This window comes from Hippichthys cyanospilos, chromosome 1 (genome assembly GCF_059441005.1).
Source record: "Hippichthys cyanospilos isolate Australia breed blue-spotted pipefish chromosome 1, RoL_Hcya_1.0, whole genome shotgun sequence".
NCBI lineage: Eukaryota > Metazoa > Chordata > Actinopteri > Syngnathiformes > Syngnathidae > Hippichthys > Hippichthys cyanospilos.
In genome coordinates, this window is record NC_142369.1 from 25,903,869 (window position 1) to 25,924,584 (window position 20,716).

General features: G+C 39.9%; 1 protein-coding gene across 5 annotated transcripts; it reads left to right on the top strand.

Annotated features, from left to right (window-relative positions):
- The first annotated feature begins 1,511 nt into the window (after window positions 1–1,511).
- Window positions 1,512–20,208, top strand: ap1b1 (adaptor related protein complex 1 subunit beta 1). 5 transcript variants are annotated; one of them, XM_088423284.1, is made up of 24 exons: window positions 1,512–1,583; window positions 2,951–3,011; window positions 3,379–3,484; window positions 3,563–3,698; window positions 3,824–4,069; window positions 4,151–4,341; window positions 4,422–4,643; window positions 4,753–4,873; window positions 4,979–5,074; window positions 5,924–6,039; window positions 6,908–7,073; window positions 7,389–7,487; window positions 7,577–7,836; window positions 9,556–9,757; window positions 9,918–9,938; window positions 10,128–10,214; window positions 10,638–10,667; window positions 10,744–10,881; window positions 10,965–11,110; window positions 11,189–11,318; window positions 13,494–13,578; window positions 13,854–13,940; window positions 14,266–14,420; window positions 19,193–20,208. In XM_088423284.1, the coding sequence occupies exons 2-24, from the start codon at window positions 2,975–2,977 to the stop codon at window positions 19,265–19,267; spliced, it is 2,952 nt and encodes a 983-aa protein (XP_088279410.1). In that variant the 5' UTR covers window positions 1,512–1,583; window positions 2,951–2,974; the 3' UTR covers window positions 19,268–20,208. The 5 variants fall into 5 exon arrangements, with proteins under 5 accessions (XP_088279410.1, XP_088279394.1, XP_088279419.1 ...); XM_088423268.1 differs by lacking the exon at window positions 1,512–1,583 and adding an exon at window positions 1,729–1,874; XM_088423293.1 differs by lacking the exons at window positions 1,512–1,583; window positions 10,128–10,214 and adding an exon at window positions 1,729–1,874.
- The last annotated feature ends 508 nt before the right edge of the window (window positions 20,209–20,716 follow it).

The window sequence follows — 20,716 nt, forward strand, 5'->3', positions numbered from 1 at the left end:
GTCTTGGACGTTTTGCCTATGGACTACCAAAAAAAAAAAAAAACATTTTTAAAATGATAGATTAGAACCAATGGAACAATAGATTTGTTTTCAGCATTTTAACTAGTCGTAATCGTCACCACCTCTGCCATCTGTCAGTGTTGGTAATGGTTTGTCACCTCACCCAGTGAAATGTTTAAACTGCCACATACTTAGGCAGATGGAAGTTTAAACAGTCTAAATAGGCAACATGCATACTTGACCACAGGAATAGCAGCACAAAAACATTAGGATAAAACAGAAATTGTATGTCCTTAATGAACTGAATTGTATTGTGTAACACATTTTCTCTAATTGATGATAACCAGAAAGCTGGGTGTCAATGTTGATGTTTCTGAGTGATGGTTTTATGAACTGAGATACATACTGTGTACAGTGTACACAATCTTGCTCAGCACTTTCATTGTGCAGAGCTGAAGAAACAAGTGATGGTTAGAATTAAGTATTGAGAGATTTTTGTGTTATTTTGCTCTTCAAATATAATTTGAATTTGTAAATTGGTTGCGCATAGTTGAGCAAAGCGTTCTGGGATGCCTTTCTATTCAAGTAACCAATCACATGGCAAGGTGACACACTCTATCTTAACTGGCTCAACCATACTATGCAAGGTAGTTTGTTTTTTTTTAAATACTCCCCCAAGACATTATCTAGTCAATGAAGGTCAGCAAAACTTTGCTTTTTACTTGTAGTGTATGTGACAGATGACATGTAGTCAAATGTGACATTTGTTTCATGTACCTGTCACGGAAAATGTTTCTTCAAGCTGTTAAATTGAGAGGTTGGATGGTGGACTGCATAGGTTAAGCTATTTGAAACACAGTTTTTGATAGGATAACGGCAGTTTTTAATGCGCAGTGGGCATCGACTGACAGGCCGATGATTGAAGCGATGCCCTGCATGGACCCAGAGAAAAGGATTACTTTTTGACATGTGAAGTGTAATTGTGGTAAAACAAGGATTGGCATCTTTTCTCAGACACGTTGGTGCACTTTTTTCTTCTTCAACAAAACCTGTATAAATGCAATAAAAAATAGTTAACAGTTGTTGAAAGTTGGTTTATTTTGCTTTTTCTTTTTGTCAATGCGAAAAGGGATACCGTTTTAAGTATACACTTTTTATAGATAATCTTATTTATGGTCGGCCTGACAAGCGCGATTTGGGCAATATATATATATATATATATATATATATATATATATATATATATATATATATATATATATATATATATATATAATTTTTTTTTTTTTTTTTTTTTTTAAGAAATCAACCTTTTCATCCAAAAAGGCACACTAAAAATATATGCAGTGTTTATATATTTTACTTTAAAAGATATATTTTCCAACGAGACATCGCGCCATAAAGTAGCTGGATGATCGCAACGTTGTTCCCAAACCCTGGCTCCGTAATCGTCTGGATGACCTTTTTCTCTTTTTTTTTCGCAAACGTTATTTTTTGTGGAAGACGGAAGTGTACCTAGTGGGAGGAGACGAAGGCAAACATCATCATCATTACCAGCACACAGCTCTTTCTACCCTGTCAAGGTAAATGTCTCTCCAAAACTCATTGTGTTTACGATGTGATTCCTCAATCCAAAGTGTGCACTAATTCGCCGTGTAAGTTTTAAAATAGGCCAAAAGATTAAGAGCTTAACTATCCCAGCTAAAGCTTCTTTAAGCTTTGTGCTTAGAAGGTCATGTCTCGGCTGGGCTCGCTGAAGAAGTGGCTAGCTGACACTGACAGCCGTACTGCACTAGCAGCAGCTAACGTTAGCAATTAGCAACGCTTTCATTCATCGGACTGCGAACATGCAGGAATGGGCCAACCAACTTTGCGTAAGTAGTTGGCAAGAGACTGCGACTACCTGAACAACATGGAGCCTAGGTTCTAAGAAACGCGTCGTCTGAAATTGCTCTCGTTTGAAGTCCGCTCCTTGCTGGATTATCAACCGTCAAGCCTGCTATGCTATCGCTTTAGCTCGATGCTACAGAACCTTTGAGTGCCATATCTGGCTAAATTGACAGCGTCATTTCACGGCAGGGACACATAGCACTAAGTTTAAAATTCTCGAAAACGTAGAACGGTAGTTTGGCATCGGTTCGAAGTGGCGTCTGTCATTAGTCGCTGTTTGAATTAGCAAGTAGCTTGTCGGTATCGTATTTGGTCAACTTGAGGCCAGCAGCCTCTCGACGATGACTGCTGGCACGAGCAAAATTACAAGTTACTCCTCTCACCCAAACACCTGCATATTATTATTTGCAGATACCGTTACACAGCAAAGTATCCGGCAAAACTGCAGATCGACACATGTTTTGGTCACCACCTGGACTCAACAATTTGCATTCTTTCGTTCTTGGGCATGCAACTGTTGATAATGGCAATTATTTTGAAGAAGATTGTCACTCTGTATTCAAAGAGTGAATTGACAGTTCTGATCATTTATGGCCCTTTAATATATGCATATGTATGTGTGTACTGTACGGATAACAATAGTTGTCTTAGAATGAAACCCACGACAGACGAGATATTACTTTATTAGTGTTCCAAAACACATAGCTTGTTGATAATCTGATCTAGCCAAGTGTCATTGACATCTGCATATTGTCTTCATTTTGACTTCAAAAAGAAATGAAAACTTTTATTTTTTTATTGACCGTCTCTAGCCAACTTAAAATGTGCAATGGTAGGTCTCATTCTGGATAGTCACTAGTATGGTAGTTGAAAAGATTGTTTACCCAACTTGAAAATATTTCCCTTCTTCAGCAAAATCTATTGTGTCCTCATTTTATTGGCGTTGTGATCTTCCAGAAGCCAGGAAGTCCTTTAATTTCCCTGCGCTTGCACTTTTGATTTTTCCTTTTGCTATTGTGGCGTATCCTCACTGAAAGATAGAGGTTCTTTTTTTTTCCAGGAGAATCGACAGTTTGGTTCCAAGATGACAGACTCAAAGTACTTCACCACCACCAAAAAAGGTCTGGCTGCATTAGATTGACGATCATTTTTGTTGTCCTCTGCAAATGATTACCTTCTTAAAAACAAACAAACAAAAAAAAAACTAGATCTTATATTTTGGTTTTAGGTGAATCATTTTTTCAATGAAAATTAGACTAAAATGATTTGGAATTTTGAACATAATTTGTTCTGATTTTCTTTACCTGTGCCAGCAGGTCACATTTCAACCCTGGTTGACATTTTATTAGATTTGACACCATTAGGTTCTGCACATGTATCTCAAATGACCATTGTTGTTAGTGTTGTTATTTGTCAGTGATTATGGGTTTTTAATATGTGTTTTGATACGATTTTGTGCTTTCAAATGATTACATGACATTTCTGCAGGTGAAATCTTTGAGCTCAAGGCTGAGTTGAACAGTGATAAAAAAGAAAAAAAGAAAGAGGCAGTGAAGAAAGTGATTGCATCTATGACCGTCGGCAAGGATGTCAGGTAATCTGCCGTTGACTGATCACGCTAAGGATGACCTTTTCTCCGCGCTTTCATCCAATTTTTTTGTTGCTCCCCTAGTGCCCTCTTTCCAGATGTTGTGAACTGCATGCAGACGGACAACCTGGAACTGAAAAAGCTGGTCTACCTATATCTGATGAACTACGCCAAGAGTCAACCAGACATGGCGATAATGGCTGTCAACACCTTTGTTAAGGTACATAACCATTCGTTGTCTCCCTAATCTGGTTTCATTCATTCGTCTGGATCCCATAATATCAGGAAATATTGATTTTTGAATTCTTATTATTGTTTATTTATTTTTATAAATGAACCATCCAGGACTGTGAAGACCCAAATCCCCTTATTCGGGCCCTGGCTGTTCGCACAATGGGTTGCATCCGTGTGGACAAGATCACGGAGTACCTGTGCGAGCCGCTGAGAAAGTGTTTAAAAGATGAAGACCCCTATGTGAGGAAGACCGCAGCTGTGTGTGTAGCCAAACTTCATGATATCAATGCACAGCTGGTGGAGGATCAAGGCTTCTTGGACACCCTCAAAGACCTTATCTCTGATTCAAACCCCATGGTACTATTCCATTAGGCCAACGTGTTAGTCTGGGATTGGCCACAGATTAACACTGATGCTGTTTCAATGCTCCCTGTTCAGGTGGTTGCTAATGCAGTGGCAGCACTATCAGAGATTGCAGAGTCTCATCCCAACAGTAATCTTCTGGACCTAAACCCTCAAACCATCAACAAGTTACTGACCGCTCTTAATGAGTGTACGGAGTGGGGGCAGATCTTCATTCTTGACTGCCTGGCCAATTATACACCTCGAGATGACCGTGAGTCGCAAAGGTGAGAGTATTGCACCATGAGCACCTATTTCTTTCCACTTTTGACACTTTGTTTGATCTGTTATTCCCTTCTTTTACCAGCATCTGCGAGCGTGTAACCCCACGGCTCTCCCATGCAAACTCTGCCGTGGTATTATCGGCTGTAAAAGTTCTCATGAAGTTCATGGAGATGTTGCCTAAAGATCTTGACTACTATGGAACCCTACTGAAGAAACTGGCCCCTCCACTGGTCACTCTTCTATCTGCTGAGCCCGAGTTGCAATATGTAGCACTACGAAACATTAACCTCATCGTACAAAGACGGTAAAGTTGTCTTTTTGTAACATGTTTGTAGTTAAAGAGATGACCCCAGTAATTAATTAATTGTGACATAATTGTTAACTGACTAAAATAACAAATGTTTACCTTTCAGACCAGAGATCCTGAAACATGAGATGAAGGTTTTCTTTGTGAAATACAATGACCCAATTTATGTCAAACTGGAGAAACTGGACATCATGATCCGCTTGGCATCTCAAGCTAATATTGCCCAGGTATATACAACAGACAATACTAAAAGCCTTTTTTGTATCCTTTTGTGGGAAATGTAGATGGTCCACACAAAAGGGTATCTTGATGACGAATCTGCCTTGCTGTAGGTACTTGCTGAGTTGAAGGAATACGCCACTGAAGTGGATGTGGATTTTGTCCGTAAAGCTGTCCGGGCCATTGGACGCTGTGCCATTAAAGTAGAGGTGAGATAGTAAATAAAAGGAAGATGTCATCATAGTGATGTGCATGTGATAGATTGTACGGTTTCAAGTACAACACACTCTTTAAAGGCTTGTTCAGGTTTTTTATTATGGAGATAAAAGACAATTTCATATAATGTACACTCACTGGCCACAACAATATTGTTCACAAATACAAATCCCAAATTCAGTTTTGTCATCTATCCATTATGTTCCGCTTTATCTGGAGGTGGGTCGCGGGGAAACCCAGACTTCCCTCTCCCCGGCCACTCCGTCCAGCCGTGGATTGTTGCACATCAAAGTTCAAAAGCCAGCATCAGGGATGGTATAGTTTATTTCATATAGCTTAGGTAACCTACACATCTGTGAAGGCACCATTAATGTTGCAAGTTACAAACAGGTGTCAGTTCAGCATGTTGTTGTCGTCAAGTTGAAACCTTCAATGTCAAAATTTAGAAAATGTAATGTTTGTTGTTTTTTCTCACAAATCTATACTATGGGGGGTGGGGGCTTGGGTGATGGGATTGCTCTTACTTGGACTTGCTTTTTGAGTCATCCAGCAACCAGTCATCTTCAGACTCTGCGGCTCCAAACGGAAATATTTTGAATCACTTGTAATGTCTCAACTACGACGACGCTTTCCCAACTACGCAAAACACATTCAGGCATTTATTTACACAGAAATTAATAGAGCTGTCAAATTGACAGTCATGATAATTGAAGGGTATCCTGATCACGTTCCTGTTATCGGTAATTGGGCCAAATCACATCATGATTCATGTGGACACTGAGTGGACATACTGCGTAGATTACAAACGGAGTGTCATGATTAATGTTGATTTCTGTCATTAGCAATCTGCAGAGCGCTGTGTCAGTACACTGCTTGACCTCATCCAAACAAAGGTCAACTACGTTGTGCAGGAGGCCATTGTGGTCATCAAGGATATCTTTCGCAAGTACCCTAATAAGTAAGTACTTTGATGGGCATCCCATGGTAACCAGTTGCTTCTTTTTACCGCGGGGATACATAAACATCCAGTATATTTATATTACAAAAAATTAAAAGAACACACTTAAAAACATTGAGATTTCCTGCTATAGTGTGACTGAAAACCTTTCCATTTTCACGCCATTTTATCAGTATTTGCAATAATTTTATACTGTATTTGTTGTCTTTAAGCCATGGACAAACAACAAATCTATTCTGTATTGGGTGTTTTTAGGCCACAGAAAAGGGCTTCAATTTGACAGAATGAGCACTGAGAAGCAGTCACTTCCCTCTATGAGTCCATGAAATTTAAATGTCTTCTAAAGTTTCAGTTATTAGTGCCACATGGTGGCAGCAAACCTCGCAACAGGCAGTAGATAGTAAACTATTCTTGTTCCAGTTGAACTTAACTGTTAACACAAAACATTAAGCACTGACAGGTATGCTTATTCAACCAAAACACATACAGGCAAGGTCATAAGTATTGGGACATTTTTAGTAGCCGTTTTGAGTTATGCGATTATAAGTCGACCCGCCTAACACGGGGGTTGAAAATGAGAGGTAAAAAACTCGACTTGTACTCGGAGAAATCCAGTGCTTGGAAATGCTATAGATGAGCAAACTAAACAAATAATATTGCAGTCATTGAAAATGCTGACAGCATACCACAATACCCGCTGTTCTTTATCCTCTGTGAAAAAACAAAGTAATATTACCTCGTTGTTCTGATGGTCTTCTATGTTTCATCATCAAATATTTTTGAATGGGGGGGGGGGGGGGGGGGGGGGCATACTGTATATTTTCTGAAGTATTTTTTACAATATGAGTGCATCTCATGACATCTGCAGGTATGAGAGTGTGATTGGCACTTTATGTGAAAACCTGGACTCACTGGATGAGCCGGAAGCTCGTGCAGCCATGATTTGGATCGTGGGGGAATATGCTGAGCGCATCGACAACGCTGATGAACTACTAGAGAGCTTTTTGGAGGGTTTCCATGATGAAAGCACTCAGGTGGGTTTAGGGGAATGCAAGCTGAATGACCATTTTAATGTCAATATTCAACTGGGGCTTACTGTCACGGTTGGTAAATTTGGTTTGATTGCTTTAAATGCACACTGTAAAATCTAGCTGGATAGTATAGTTTGGCCTTTATGAGAAACAAGCAGAAAAGTGATTTTTTTTTGTGATGCAGTCTGGGTGAATAAATAATATTGAACAATTAGGAATAATTTCTTGTAGCAGTTAACCTTGGGCAAAGTAAATGTTTCTGGGAATTTTGTTGGAGAGGTTTTAAAATGTTATGCTTCTTTTCATTCTGCGCTTCAGGTGCAGTTGCAGCTTTTAACAGCTATTGTTAAGTTGTTCCTCAAGAAGCCGACAGAGACCCAAGAGTTAGTGCAGCAGGTCCTCAGTCTGGCAACTCAAGTAAGAGTAAACCACTTTCAAGCCAGTTATTTATGCCACTGCTCTTAAATGAATGGACGTTTTGGCATTAATGATGTGTCTATTTCCAGGACTCGGACAATCCAGATCTTAGGGATCGTGGCTACATTTACTGGCGTCTTCTCTCCACTGATCCCGTGGCTGCCAAGGAGGTGGTCTTGGCCGAGAAGCCTTTGATCTCTGAGGAGACAGACTTGATTGAACCCACGCTGCTGGAGGAGCTCATATGCCACATTGGTACCCTGGCCTCTGTCTATCACAAGCCACCCAGCGCTTTTGTGGAGGGCAGCCGTGGTGTTCAGCACAAGAGACTTCCCGGCAGTGCTGGATCGTGAGTCACTTTACTGGTTTAAGCATTGCTTTGCAGGCCAAACAAATCTCAAGTGCATTCCGTTATTCTGGGTGCTTGAAATTCTCGGAAACTGATGAATCATAGTTTTAATTCCTATAGGTTTGTAATCAATAAAACATTAGCTCATCTTCCACAACTATATGAGGGAAAAAATAAATCCAGATTGCCCTCTGAGCTTTTAAGGGACAGTGTATAAGATTTAGACCGTTTTGGATAAAAAGGAATACATTAAATGGTTGTAAATTAAAAAAAAAAATAGAAAAGTAAAGTAAATAAAAAAAAAACTATCAAATGAATGTGTTCTTAATGACAAACTGTATTTGTACAAAAATGTTCGCAAAACACATTTAGTCAATCATAAAATTAATTTCAAGATTAATACCTGGCATAAGCAAAAATGCAAATGATCTAAACAATACAGGGCAGCACTATATAACATGATGAAGACAAGAACTAATATTAGCTGGCATGTTATCCACAGTCACAAGTTGTTGGCTTCACAAACAAGCTAATTTTGGGCATACAGTGGTACCTCGGTACTCGACCATAATCCGTTCTGTGGTGGTGGTCGAGCACCGATTTGTTCGAACACCGAAACCAATTTTCCCATAAGAAATAATGGAAAGTATGTGTGCACAAGTAAATGTGCACAAGCAGTACATGATAAAGATAAAGATAAATAAAGCATTATAAACCATTTTGTATAATTTACTTACGTTTTGGAGAGTGGTTGATGGCATACAGGAATGGATGTGGAGAGGACGGGAGGGAGTTACTCCTTCCATGATGACGCTAGCTAACTGCGACGCGAGGTCGGACACTCGTACACCACGTTCATATTTTGCTATAATGTCCTTCTTCGGTTCAATAGTGGTCCTCATTGTTTTCCTCTTTGCCTTCCCCTTATCACTGTCTTTCTTTGGACCCATTATTAAGGGCTAGAGCAACACGAAAAAGTTTAAATCCGGGAAGAAATACTCGAACAAACGTCTTACTCCGCTGGCGGTCTGAGTTGAACTGGCGCTTACCCGCTGGCCGAGAAGGGCCGAGGAGCGCGTTCGGGTCGGCTCGGCTCGGCTAGTCGAGAACCGAAAATCTGTTTGAGGTCCGATGCATTACCTACTTGAATTTTTTGGTCGAGCACCGATTTGGTCGAGTATAGAGGCGGTCGAGTACCGAGGTACCACTGTATTATCATACATCAACATTCCTACAAAGAACATATAACTTAGAGCCAGTCATGGGCCATATTTCAAAGAGACAAAACAACATGTGCAACACAGTCATACTGCTCTCAAAACCACACAGTCTTTCTCACTACAAAATGTAATATCAACAGCCGTCAGAGGCAGCTCCAAAAAACAATGATCAAGCCAAAAAAAAGCACAGATGAATGAACTGCTAAACTAAATCAGTTTCAAAACATTATTTTGGGTACAGCCCACGCGGCCAGGTACTAGTTGATCCACGGACCGGTACCGGGACACGGACAGGTGGTTGGGGACCACTTCTTTAGATTAACCACACACACACGATTTAAAAGCAAAGAGTGTCTTTCCTCATTACTTTCTATAGGCATCACTCTTCTAGGCATCACTTTTTATCCTAATATGACTTTACTGATTACGAGAATAAATGTATTAATTCCAAGTCTTCCATGTGGATGAAATTTGTCTTTTCTTCCTCTCTTTTTGCTAGAGGGGAAAGTGTGGAGAGCCCAGATACAGGCTCTGCTCCTGTTGCTTCTGAGCCTCCCCCTGCTGTTATCCCATCCCAGGACCTTCTGGGAGATCTGCTCAATCTGGACTTGACACCTACAAGCACAACTGGACCACCTCCACCCTCCTCTGGCATGCAAATGGGAGCGATGGACCTTCTTGGAGGAGGACTTGACAGCCTGGTAAAGCCTTTCAACATCTCCTTCTAATTATGCAAATGATTATGTTCTACTTCCTGTGCTATTGTTGCTTTTAGTTGGTTTTCAAGCTACTGCATGTTTTTTTTTTTTTTTTTTCACGATGGTATCTTTTTTCCTCCCTTGCTCACTGCTGCACCTGCAGATGGGGGATGAGTCTGGGCCGGTAAAGACACTTGGGGAGGGAATATTTTGAAACAATTTTAAGCGTTCGAGTTAATTCCACCACTAATTTTGTTCTCATGCATAACTTCATTTATCACCTTTTACATATTACGGAGCTATAACGTTGGACTACAATCTCTATCTCTTATTTTACCCGTGGGCTCTTCAATCTGTTTCATCTTTCAATCAGCCACCCGTTCCCCTGGGGGCGGACACTCCTCAGTCACCACAGCCCCCCCATCAGTCCCCATCGCCCCCAGATTTCAGCCCCACTGAGGTTGGTCGAGGACCTCACTGGCGAGAGACTAGAATGCACTCTTGTCCCCTGATGTACCACGGTGACCTCTAGATTATTTTACCAGTCCATCTGATCCGTCTCTTCGTTAGTTTTTACACTCTTGATATATTTTTTCCTTTATTAGTAAATGTTACCTGTGTGTACTGTTAAAGTGACACCCCACTTCCTACACACAATAATTTATCATTGTCATGATTTGATGTCACCGTTAATACACCGTGTTCCCCACCATTAGTGAGAATCGCATACTCAGTTGTAGTTGTATGCCCAGTAAATGGTTATATATGCCCCACTTAGTTCCCATGCTTGCAGCTGCTCACTCATCATCCAACCTCCTCACATTTGCACATTATGACTTCATCATACACAAATCAATAACCTAACTTTTTGTTTGACTTGCAGCTTGGCGGAGATCTTGGGGGAAGTCCTGCTGTAAGTTGGCTGTATTTCACCTCAACCTTTGAGCTGCTTTACACCAATTAATTAATTTTTGCTTCGTGAACTGCAGATGACAGCTGGCTTTGGTGCACCCCCCGCTGCTGGACCGCCTGCTTTTTCCGGCCCTGTGAGTGGGGGTCTCGATGACCTATTTGACCTTGGCGGGGGAGTTGGTATGCAAATGGGAGCCTATGTACCTCCTAAAACCGTGAGTTTAAAGAACATGCGCCGTTGAATGACTTTGGAACACAGTTGGGCTTCTGATTGATAAACATTATGTTCTTATTGTAGCTTTGGCTTCCAGCGATGAAAGCTAAGGGTCTGGAGATTTCAGGCACATTTGGTCGTCGAGCTGGGGTTGTTCAAATGGAGATGACCCTCACAAATAAAGCAATGAGTGTCATGACTGATTTTGCTATTCAATTCAACAGAAATAGGTAACACTTTGCTAGTTTCGTATGAGTGAATAGACATGTTTGTGTCATTTACACTCCTTTGCCTCTCTTGGGCTTTAGTTTTGGTCTGGCTCCTGCTGGACCTCTCCAAGTTCTTACTCCAGTTAGCCCCAACCAGAGTATTGAAGTGGTCCTTCCTCTCAACACTGTAGGACCTGTCATGAAAATGGAGCCGCTCAATAACTTGCAGGTAATGAAAAGAAAAAAATGGTGGTTGAGGTATTTACAAATTATTGTTTGTATCTTAATTCATAATTGTTCTCATATGTTATCTTGTTCTTGGTCTTATTAGCTGTTTAAAAATGCAGCTTAAAGATTTGTTTTAGTAAAAACATTAAACCGTAGACAATAGCCCATTCAGTCGTTTGTATCATGGAGAATGACAGATGTTGCAGCTGTAGAAAGAAGATAAGAGCTTCTAGAGGTGGGGGAGACTCATTAGTGGTCTTGCGGCATGTAGCTCCTTTGTTTCTCTTCGCTCTTTGCCAGCTTTCTACTCTACTCTGCTTTGATGGGCACCTTTCCAGCTTGACATCCTCTCAGATATTTTTTAGAAGCTTTTGTCATTTTTTTTGGTGTTGATGGAAGGTATTGTCCAAGAACATTATTTGGAATATTCTTCAAACTACTGACGTGTGATTGCTTTTAGCCTCCACACTGACTAACTTTTATGACAAATGTGCAAATTAAAGATACATGTTTAAGTGGCTTTGGACAGAAGCATTCTGACTGCAGGCAATTTATAATTAATCACAGTCACCTGCTGTGTTGAGTGGGGTGCCCTATCCCCAAGTGATCAGTTTAGCTAAGATAGCAAAATTGCTTCATTAACTTCATCATTCATCAGCACTTCTATTTTGTCTCCCTGACGGCGGGTTAAAAATGTTCCTATTATTCATGTAGATAGAATAGAATAGAATGCCTTTATTGTCATTGTACATGTGTTCAACGAAATTGGGAATTTGAAGAGCTAAGTACCACAGCAACCATGGGTGCCGCCAGTAGCAACTTATGGTAACAGCTGGAGCTTTACAATAGTGTAGCATCCATTAAATATCAAGTTCAATTGTTTTGTATACATTAATGAGTTTGTCTTTCGCAGCTGACAATAAAACCTTGTTAAAAAATTGGCCCTGATTTATCAAGATTCCAAATACTGTAGCAGACACTAAACGACTTCTCTAAACTATTACGCACTGATAGAATATTTGATAGAGCATCAGTAGCTCAAAATGAAGTTTGCAATAAGGAATGTGGAAGTTTTAGGCCTGCCGCTCACAAAGCAACTGATTGAATGCAGCTGTAATGAACATTGTTTGTGATTACATATTCATCCCATCTGTAGTCGCCACAGCAAGTCACTCACATGACTTGTTTTGCGTCGGATTCCTTTCCTGCACAGCCCATCCATTAAAAAAGAAAACATATCCCTTGGAACAGGCAATAGCTGTGCATTGGGCAACAGGTCATTAATCAAACCTGCTTTTTAAGTTCCACTGATAATGTGGAATAATAATATATATGTTTTTTTTGGTTTTTTTTAAAACAACAAACTTGGCCTCATTGTCATGGAAGAAGCGAGTTGGCTGGTAGTAGCACTTGGCCATTCCTTAAATGAATTTGTACACTATTTTTTGACTGGAACTTGTGCGTTTTGCCCACTCCCCACGCTTCACTTTTTGAGCCACAGTTACATATGAAATTATAAATATACCATTAAGCAATATTGTAAAACACAACATATTCATGCTTCATATACATAACTTTATTGGTACAGCTGTAACTGTGGCTTGCTCGATCTTGCTTCATTCTTGAAAGTGTCATGGTTCTTGTGAAAGATGACGTCATACGACAGTAATTTTGATTGGCCGTTAAATCTGCAACGTTGCGGCGCCATTTACCTGCAATTCAAATTTCTAATCACAGCAAGAGTAGTTGCAGACAGTCAGGGATTCATTAGAAACTAGTTGCGCAACATTTGATCGTGTTGCTTGGTGTTGAAAGTGTTTGGCTTCTTCAGCCCTCTGACTCAGACAGAACATCATTAAAATGTAGGTTTTTAATATTTTGACTTTACTTAAAAGTTTTTATATATTATTGAGGCAGTAGTTAATGGTAGAGCTGGGTTAGTCAAAAAATGAACAATAATATACCTGTAATAAGACAAATATTTGAATGTTCAAGTGGACCAGATGTTGAAGCTGGAGAATTCATCCGCTCTCGTGAACAAAATTTGTGCTAATGTGACAAGGGATAAATGACAGAAAGATATTTTATCCAACATTTGAAAACTGCAATTATTTTTTGAATCGCTTCCTCTTTCTATCTTGCTTCCATTCCCACTTGAACACCGCCTGTCTCCTAGGTGGCTGTTAAGAACAACATTGACGTCTTCTACTTCAGCTGCCAGTACCCCATCAGCATGCTCTTTGTAGAGGACGGGAAGATGGGTGAGTGTTTTTGCTCCAGCACTTCACTCAGTGCCCTCAAATCTCTCGCTCTCATTTCACTAAGGCCAGCATCTGTCATGAGGGTCTTATTGCTGAAGTGGTGATTAGATGTGATGTGGAGGTTTATTTATACTTTGTCTTTTATGTATGCTTTTTTTTTCCCATCCTTGGATGTGATATGGTTATAACAGTATCTCCCGTCATGTTTGTTTACTGTTACCGTATGCGGCGCAAAACCTGTAAACTTGCCTTATGTTTGTCTTTTTCTTGTGCAGAGCGACAGGTGTTCCTCGCCACATGGAAAGACATTCCCAATGAAAATGAGTCCAAGTTCCAGCTCAACGACTGCCACCTTAATTCAGGTAGAGCGGCCTCACAGATCATACAGCTTGACAAATATAAAATTCATTTGTATTAATTCAAAGCCTATTGTATTTAATGACAATTCATAAGCCTCACTCCCTATTTGTGTGAATAATTTGATTTTACACAAGCGGAACAACGGAAGAGCTGAGAAGAAATGCTAATGACAACTTAATCATAAGAAAGGAGTCTTTCACAGGCTAGTGCATCACATCAGCAAGTCAAACCCTGTGGAGGACCTTTTATTAATGAATTATTGATTACATTTGGAAGTTTTGACATGCGCTTATATTGTTGCTCAAATGACTCATTTTGTTCACAAAGATGCGGCCTCCAGCAAACTGCAAGGAAGCAACATCTTCACCATAGCAAAGCGAACCGTGGAGGGTCAGGACATGTTGTACCAGTCCATGAAACTCACCAATGGAATTTGGGTGCTTGCGGAGCTCAGGGCCCAGGCGGGAAACCCCAACTATACAGTGAGTTCCTTCAGGGTTTCTGAATATTTTCTGACTAAAACCCAAAAGGTATGCCCTCTAAAATTAGGTATTTCCTTAATATCATCATTTACATCTTCTCAACCAATCGTAAGGTATGCAACCAACATTAGATTAATCATAAAGCGGTACGATAACCATTATTACTAGCAACCTTTATTGCACCCAGAGAATTAGCACCCCCCCCCAAAAAAAGAAAGAAAAAAGACTGACCTCTTTTAGGTATAGAAAATCAATTCCTGTTGGGGTTTTTTATGACTAACAGGTGCATAAAAATATATTTTCCCTCTTTTCAATGACTTTTTGCAGTTTTTACACTTTAAAAGTGTGGGATCATCAAACAAATGTCAACAAAAATGCAGTTTTTCAATTATTTGATTTAAAAAGGTTGGGACTTTTCAAAGCTACCATGCCCTTATGTGAAGAAGGACTTGCTCAACCTTGTCAAATGACTAATATATTATGGCTAATCACATTTTTTCAGTTCATTTTCACTTATCACACCCAAGCCTGATTACCTCCAGATCTGTTCATTCAAGTAATGACTTAATCACTCTGTCAAAATGAAGTTAGGCAGAAGGTGGAAAAAATGCCACGATTCAAAGAAAATCAAGACCAAATGAAAAATAAAATATTTGGCATCTATCAGTCTGGAAATGATTACGTAGCTGGTCATGAAGCTTAAGGACTCCAGTGAATCATGGTGAGAGCCACTATCCACTAATTGACAAAACATGGAACCACTGGTGAATTTTGCCAGAAACGACCAACATACAGAAGCTACCCTAGGTCACAGTTGATGAATCATCCAGAAGTGTCACAAAGGAATTCGGGGTAGTGTCAAAAGGACTCCCGCACCTCAGTAAAAGTAAAAAAGAACATTGACGGCAAACGCGTTAAGGCTCATCCAACTTCTGCAAAACATCTGAATGATGTCTCAAGAGTTTTCTAGAGAGTGTTCTATGGCTTGACAAGCCAAAGTTCAAACTTTTTGGAAGGTATGCCATGCATACATACATGTAGCACAGCATTTGAGGGAAAATAACAACATACCGACAGTCAAACTTGCTAGTGGCAGTGCGATGGTCCGGGGCTGCTTTACTACACCTAGACCCTCGATGGCTTCATGTGATTGATGGATCAGCAAGTCAAGTTCTGAATTGCTCAAAAAAAACTGATGGTTTTGGAGTATTCAAAGTCTAGACTCGAATCCAATGGAAATGTCATGGCATGACCATTCAAAGACAATGTATTTTTGTCAATAACTCATAATTAATTTGCCCAATATGTCCGTTACCAAGCCAATTTGACTGGAAAACAGAGGTTCCGCACTCGAAACGTAAGCTCTTAAGACAACTTCAGCAATCTCGTCTAACCTTCCTATCTAGTTAATAAGTCGAAGTGGGGATGAACCGGAGAGTCAATGAAGCATTTCTATTGACGAGAACGTAATTATAATATAGACACTTGCACGTTTCGTTTCAGAAAACAATGGATATTCATAGAAGACATCATAGTTATTTTCAATAATGAGGGAGAAGGAGGGAAGAGGCAGGCGATGATCACAGTATTAGTCTGACTGAGTGAGTGCTTCTGGCTGTATTTATGTCACTGCATCCTTGTTTAGTCACGGTGCATGTCTGAGCTTGTCTCAGCCTTGCTAGATGGTGTTTGGCTTCTGGGTGATGGGTCCTGTATGACAACCTTGGTGTGACCTCCGGGTCGCCTCTGTAGCTGCTGCTACTTCTATTATCGTTTTTTGTTTTCTCCTGGCCAGACTACCCTGTTTGACACCTTGTTTTTCTTTTTCAATAAGAGTAGTTTGAAACAGTTTTACACCCCTGTGACAAATGTGGTGTGTTGAGCACAATCTGATAATACACAATGTAATGTTGTTGTCTCAAAAATTGCAGCAATATGTTTTTGAAATGCATTTTGCAGTGGTGTGTGCATGCAGTATCGTGTCAAACCTCGAGAGATTTTTAACTCGTGTTAATGCACATCTGTATACTGAAAGTCCTTTCAGGTCATAAAGCATCATCAACTTCATTAATCTAACTGAGAAAATACCAAGATGTGAAAACTGTTATTTGGGTGTCTAATTTGAAGACTCTGAATCTTGTTTTGATCATTTCTTTCTTGACCAAATATTTCCATCACTATGTTTTCATATTGTCAATGACTTAAGTATGAATATACAGTTAAAAAAGTCTTTTCTTTAAAGTGTAATTAATTTCCAAAGGTTTGATTTGTATTCCAAGTCGGCGACCCTAGTGAGGATAACAGGCTATAGAAAATAGGCGGATAAATGATTTGCATCCTGTGTAGTTCATGTTTTATACTACTGCAAACACGGTCATGAAATTGGTCTATAGAGTAATTAGGACTCCTCCATTCTTCCAAAGGCACGCCTGTGACTATCCTCATTCATCCAGGACATTTTACTGACAGGGAATTTTTCAAAGATAGAATGTTTGATGCAACTCTTCTAAAAAATGTGTAGCTTATGCAGGTGTACCTGATTCCTTGATGGGCCAGTGATTTATATCCCCTACTTCAATTTGATTTGCAACCTTAAGTAAAAGCACATATAAATAATTGATGTCTTTTTGATGATTTGACTTACAATACCTGTCTTAAGTTTAGACTCGGCACTTGTGTGACGCTACGTTGAGGTTATTGCCAATTAGCGATGAAAAGAAAAGCTGGCGCTCCATGTTTGTTGTTTGTTCTGTCACTTGCCTCTGCGCTACTGGCTGCTTGCACTTTGTTCCTTGGCATGGCACGCTGAAGCCACGTCGGCGGAAGCTATTTTTAGATGAGAGTGTGTTAGAATCTGCCACTGCGTATTTTTTGCCCTATGTTGCATTCTGGAAGAAAATGTTAACACTAATTGTTACAACAGCTAAACACGGAAATGAAATAGTTTCAATTAAGCAGCCTTCTCCCAGAATAGGCAACTTAATTGGCTTCGGTTTTCCCACGACGCTTTACTTCTTGCCCTTGCATATTATAATCGTGTCCCGGTTCTGCACTTCACTTCTTTTTGTCAAGTTTTTCTCAGAGTGAATGAGTGTGACTCTAGAAACTCACCATTGAAGCCTGTAAACGTATGCCGTGGAAATAAAATGGGAGGAGCTCTTGAAGCCCAGTTGGACATGTTACAGAATTGGGGCGCGTCTTATCTTTTGGACACATTCTCATCTGCTATCTCTTGTCCCCATAGCAACCGTGTGACCGATGGTGTGAGCTCAGTTGTCTCCCGCTTCTCCCCTCTTCCAATGGTTTAATTGTGTGGCTTTTGCTTAGAACGGGCTTGAATATAAATCCTTCTAAGCACCTTGCGGTAATGTGTTGTAAATCGTGATAAGATCTGCCTCATGCGTGCTTTTGGAGCAATTAACAAACTTTTTTTTTTTAATTGGTCACATTCATCAAGTCAACAAAGGAGATCCATAGATTCAGGCTATTTCAGTGACGATTAGGTACTGCCATTAACAATTTTGTCTGTATGAACGGTTACGATCGTGGCCAAAAACATTGCCCCCCCCCCAGATTTGTCGGATAATGCACCGCTCCTCCCGTAAAAATCGGAGCGAATGGGAAATCATTGGTAGTCACGTTGAAATCTTTTGTTTACATTAGACCAACAACAACAACAAAAATCATTTTACAAAGAACACCAAAATGTGCCTGGAAATGTAAACGGAGTACAGAGTGATTTGTAAATCGTCTTCAACCTCTATTCAACTGAGTAGACTACAAAGGCAAGATGTTTAAAATGGCAAACTTTGTTTTGGGGCAAATATTTAATATAAGCTGGGACAGGGGCATCAAAAGACAAGGAAAGTTGATGAATGATTCCACTGGCAAACTAACCTGTTTGGAAACGGGTGAATGTCATGATGGGAGCATCCCCAACAGGCTCAGTCTTTCACAAGCAAAGAATGGGTGAGGATCATCACTTTGAGAGCAACAGCGTTAAAAAAAAAAAGTCCAATGGTTTAAGAACAATGTTTAATTGCAAAGAATGTAGGCATTCCATCATCTACAGTCCATAATATCATCAAAAGATTTGGAGAATGTGAATGGAGAACCATTTACGCATCAGCACTAAGGCTGAAAGCCAACATTGAATGCCCGTGACCTTAGATCCCTCGGGAGGCACTGCAATAAAAAAAAAAAAAAAAATCCCAACACGAAGACCCCGGACTGTTCAGCAACTAAAATTGTACATCAAACAGGAATGGGAATGTTTATCGGGTGTTTTCAGAAGGAGAGGTGGGGAACATGCCCCTGTTCCAAATTCTTTGGAATGTGTTACAGGAATCAAACAGTTGTTTGCAAGTTAATCAGTTTCAACATTAAATACATTACAAACATTCAATTGAATACAGGTTGAAGGATTTTTGCTTTTTTTTTTTTCAGTTTTAAAACCAATAATATTCTACACCCGCATCACTAATTTTCCTTCATTTTCCTCAACTCTTGAATATGTAACAGTGGTCTTTTCCATTAAGTTCTACAGGTCATGTAAATAGTGGAATAATTTTTTTAAATGATTTATCTTCTTTCCATTTTTTCATGCCCCCAAAGTCTAGATTTGAAACTGGTGTGTGCAGACGTCTGTTGGCACCAAATCCAAACAAAATCCCTCCCCTAAAAAGTTGTGATGAAATAAATCAGCAATATAAGTGCAGTGAAGTTTTGGCCCGTTTGCTATGTGCTCAAATACTGCTTGTGTTCTTTCTCAGGTGTCGCTGAGATGCAGAGCCCCTGAGGTTTCCCAATGCGTTTTCCAGAGTTACGAAGCAGTGCTGAAGAACTGAGAGATGGGGGGAGAAAAAAAGCAAACAATGACGGGTCAGGTGCCGCCATCTGCTTCTTCTTCCCGTGGACCATGTGACACTGTCATGCAGTGCAGGACACACTGCTTGCCCGCAAACTGTCTGTCTTATATACCAGCTCTTTTTTGCTTTTTATCACTTATTGCTCCTTTAGATTTCTTTTCAACCTAATGTAGTTTGTATGAATCATTAGCTCTTAAAACGACCCAAATGTTCAGATCCTGCTTTCATCAGTACATGAACAGCCCGTCGTTATCTTAAGAGGAGAGAGCGGACTGAATGCTACCTCGGATGGTCTCTGCATTCACATTGCACTCTACTTATTTATTTAGAGTGCCCCCCCCCCCCCCCCTCCCCCTCGCAATTTTTTTTGTATGATTGTATGCATGTGTGAGCGGCAAACAGGCGGTCTTGGCTTCATCACTAGTATGTGTCTGTTGAAGTTTCTTTCATTTCGGCACTCATCAAGACTTTCTATGGGCTAAAACAGCCTTCTGAGCTCTATCATGGTCATTCCATTCTTGATTTTTTTTGTTGGTAGTGTATGTGTGTTTGCATTAGGGCAAAACAATGTGGCCACCTGAGAGAAGGGCTGAGAGAGGTTTAAGTGTAAATAATGCTGTTTGTAACTGAAGTAATCAATGTCCATGTTGTATGGCTTGCAAGGACAGCGCTCAGGTTCCCGCCCCGAAGAATAAATGCCCCCCGCACTACACTGATGCCCTTGTCATCAGCCCTGCAAGGTGTGAGCATCTATCACCTTTTATATCGATTGATTCACATTTGGCTCTGTTACCTGTTTGTGGGAATATCTTGTTGAACCAAAAAAAAAAAAGCTCATTCTGAATCAGATTGTTGTTTCTTTGGGATTTTTTTTTCTGTGTACGTCATGAAAAAAAGAAATATTAAAAGTCTTGATCAATTTTGCTGTGGTGCTATATCTTCAGATTTGTTTTACATACATTTTTTTTATAACTTCCCTTTCTTTAAACAACCGATCACTGCAACCTAATCTTCAGTGCTGGTCAAGCCCAAAACTGGCGCTGCATAAGACTTTGCACTCAAAACTGTTCTATGATTCAAAGGTTAAGGGATGAGAGGGGATGAATGCAAGGTGTAGCAATTTAGTGCTCAAATATTTTTCCTGCAGTTCTTTGTTTTCAATTTTTTCACATCCTGGTGTATCACCCTTTAACTTTAAAAAATAAGATTTGTTTTCTTGCTTCAAATCTTTAATTTTTTTTTCACTATTATTAGGTTTAACGAGGGCAGGGTCTGCCACAGGGATAGCACATCATTCACTGAACTAAAATGTCTAAGACAAAATGCATGCCCAAAAATTCATCCAGTGCCAATATATATTAATATTTTATCTTTCTAAGAGTCCTGATATTCAAACCCTGGTGCGGTCTGTGTGTGTCATTTTTTTTC

Bases quoted from the DNA above. Each gene is read 5' to 3' on its own strand.
- ap1b1 (XM_088423268.1), top strand. From the start codon at position 1,848: ATGCAGGAATGGGCCAACCAACTTTGC. The intron at 10,668-10,743 runs GTAAGTTGGCTG...CGTGAACTGCAG, and splicing joins ATCTTGGGGGAAGTCCTGCT to ATGACAGCTGGCTTTGGTGC. The intron at 11,319-13,493 runs GTAATGAAAAGA...CCTGTCTCCTAG, and splicing joins AGCCGCTCAATAACTTGCAG to GTGGCTGTTAAGAACAACAT.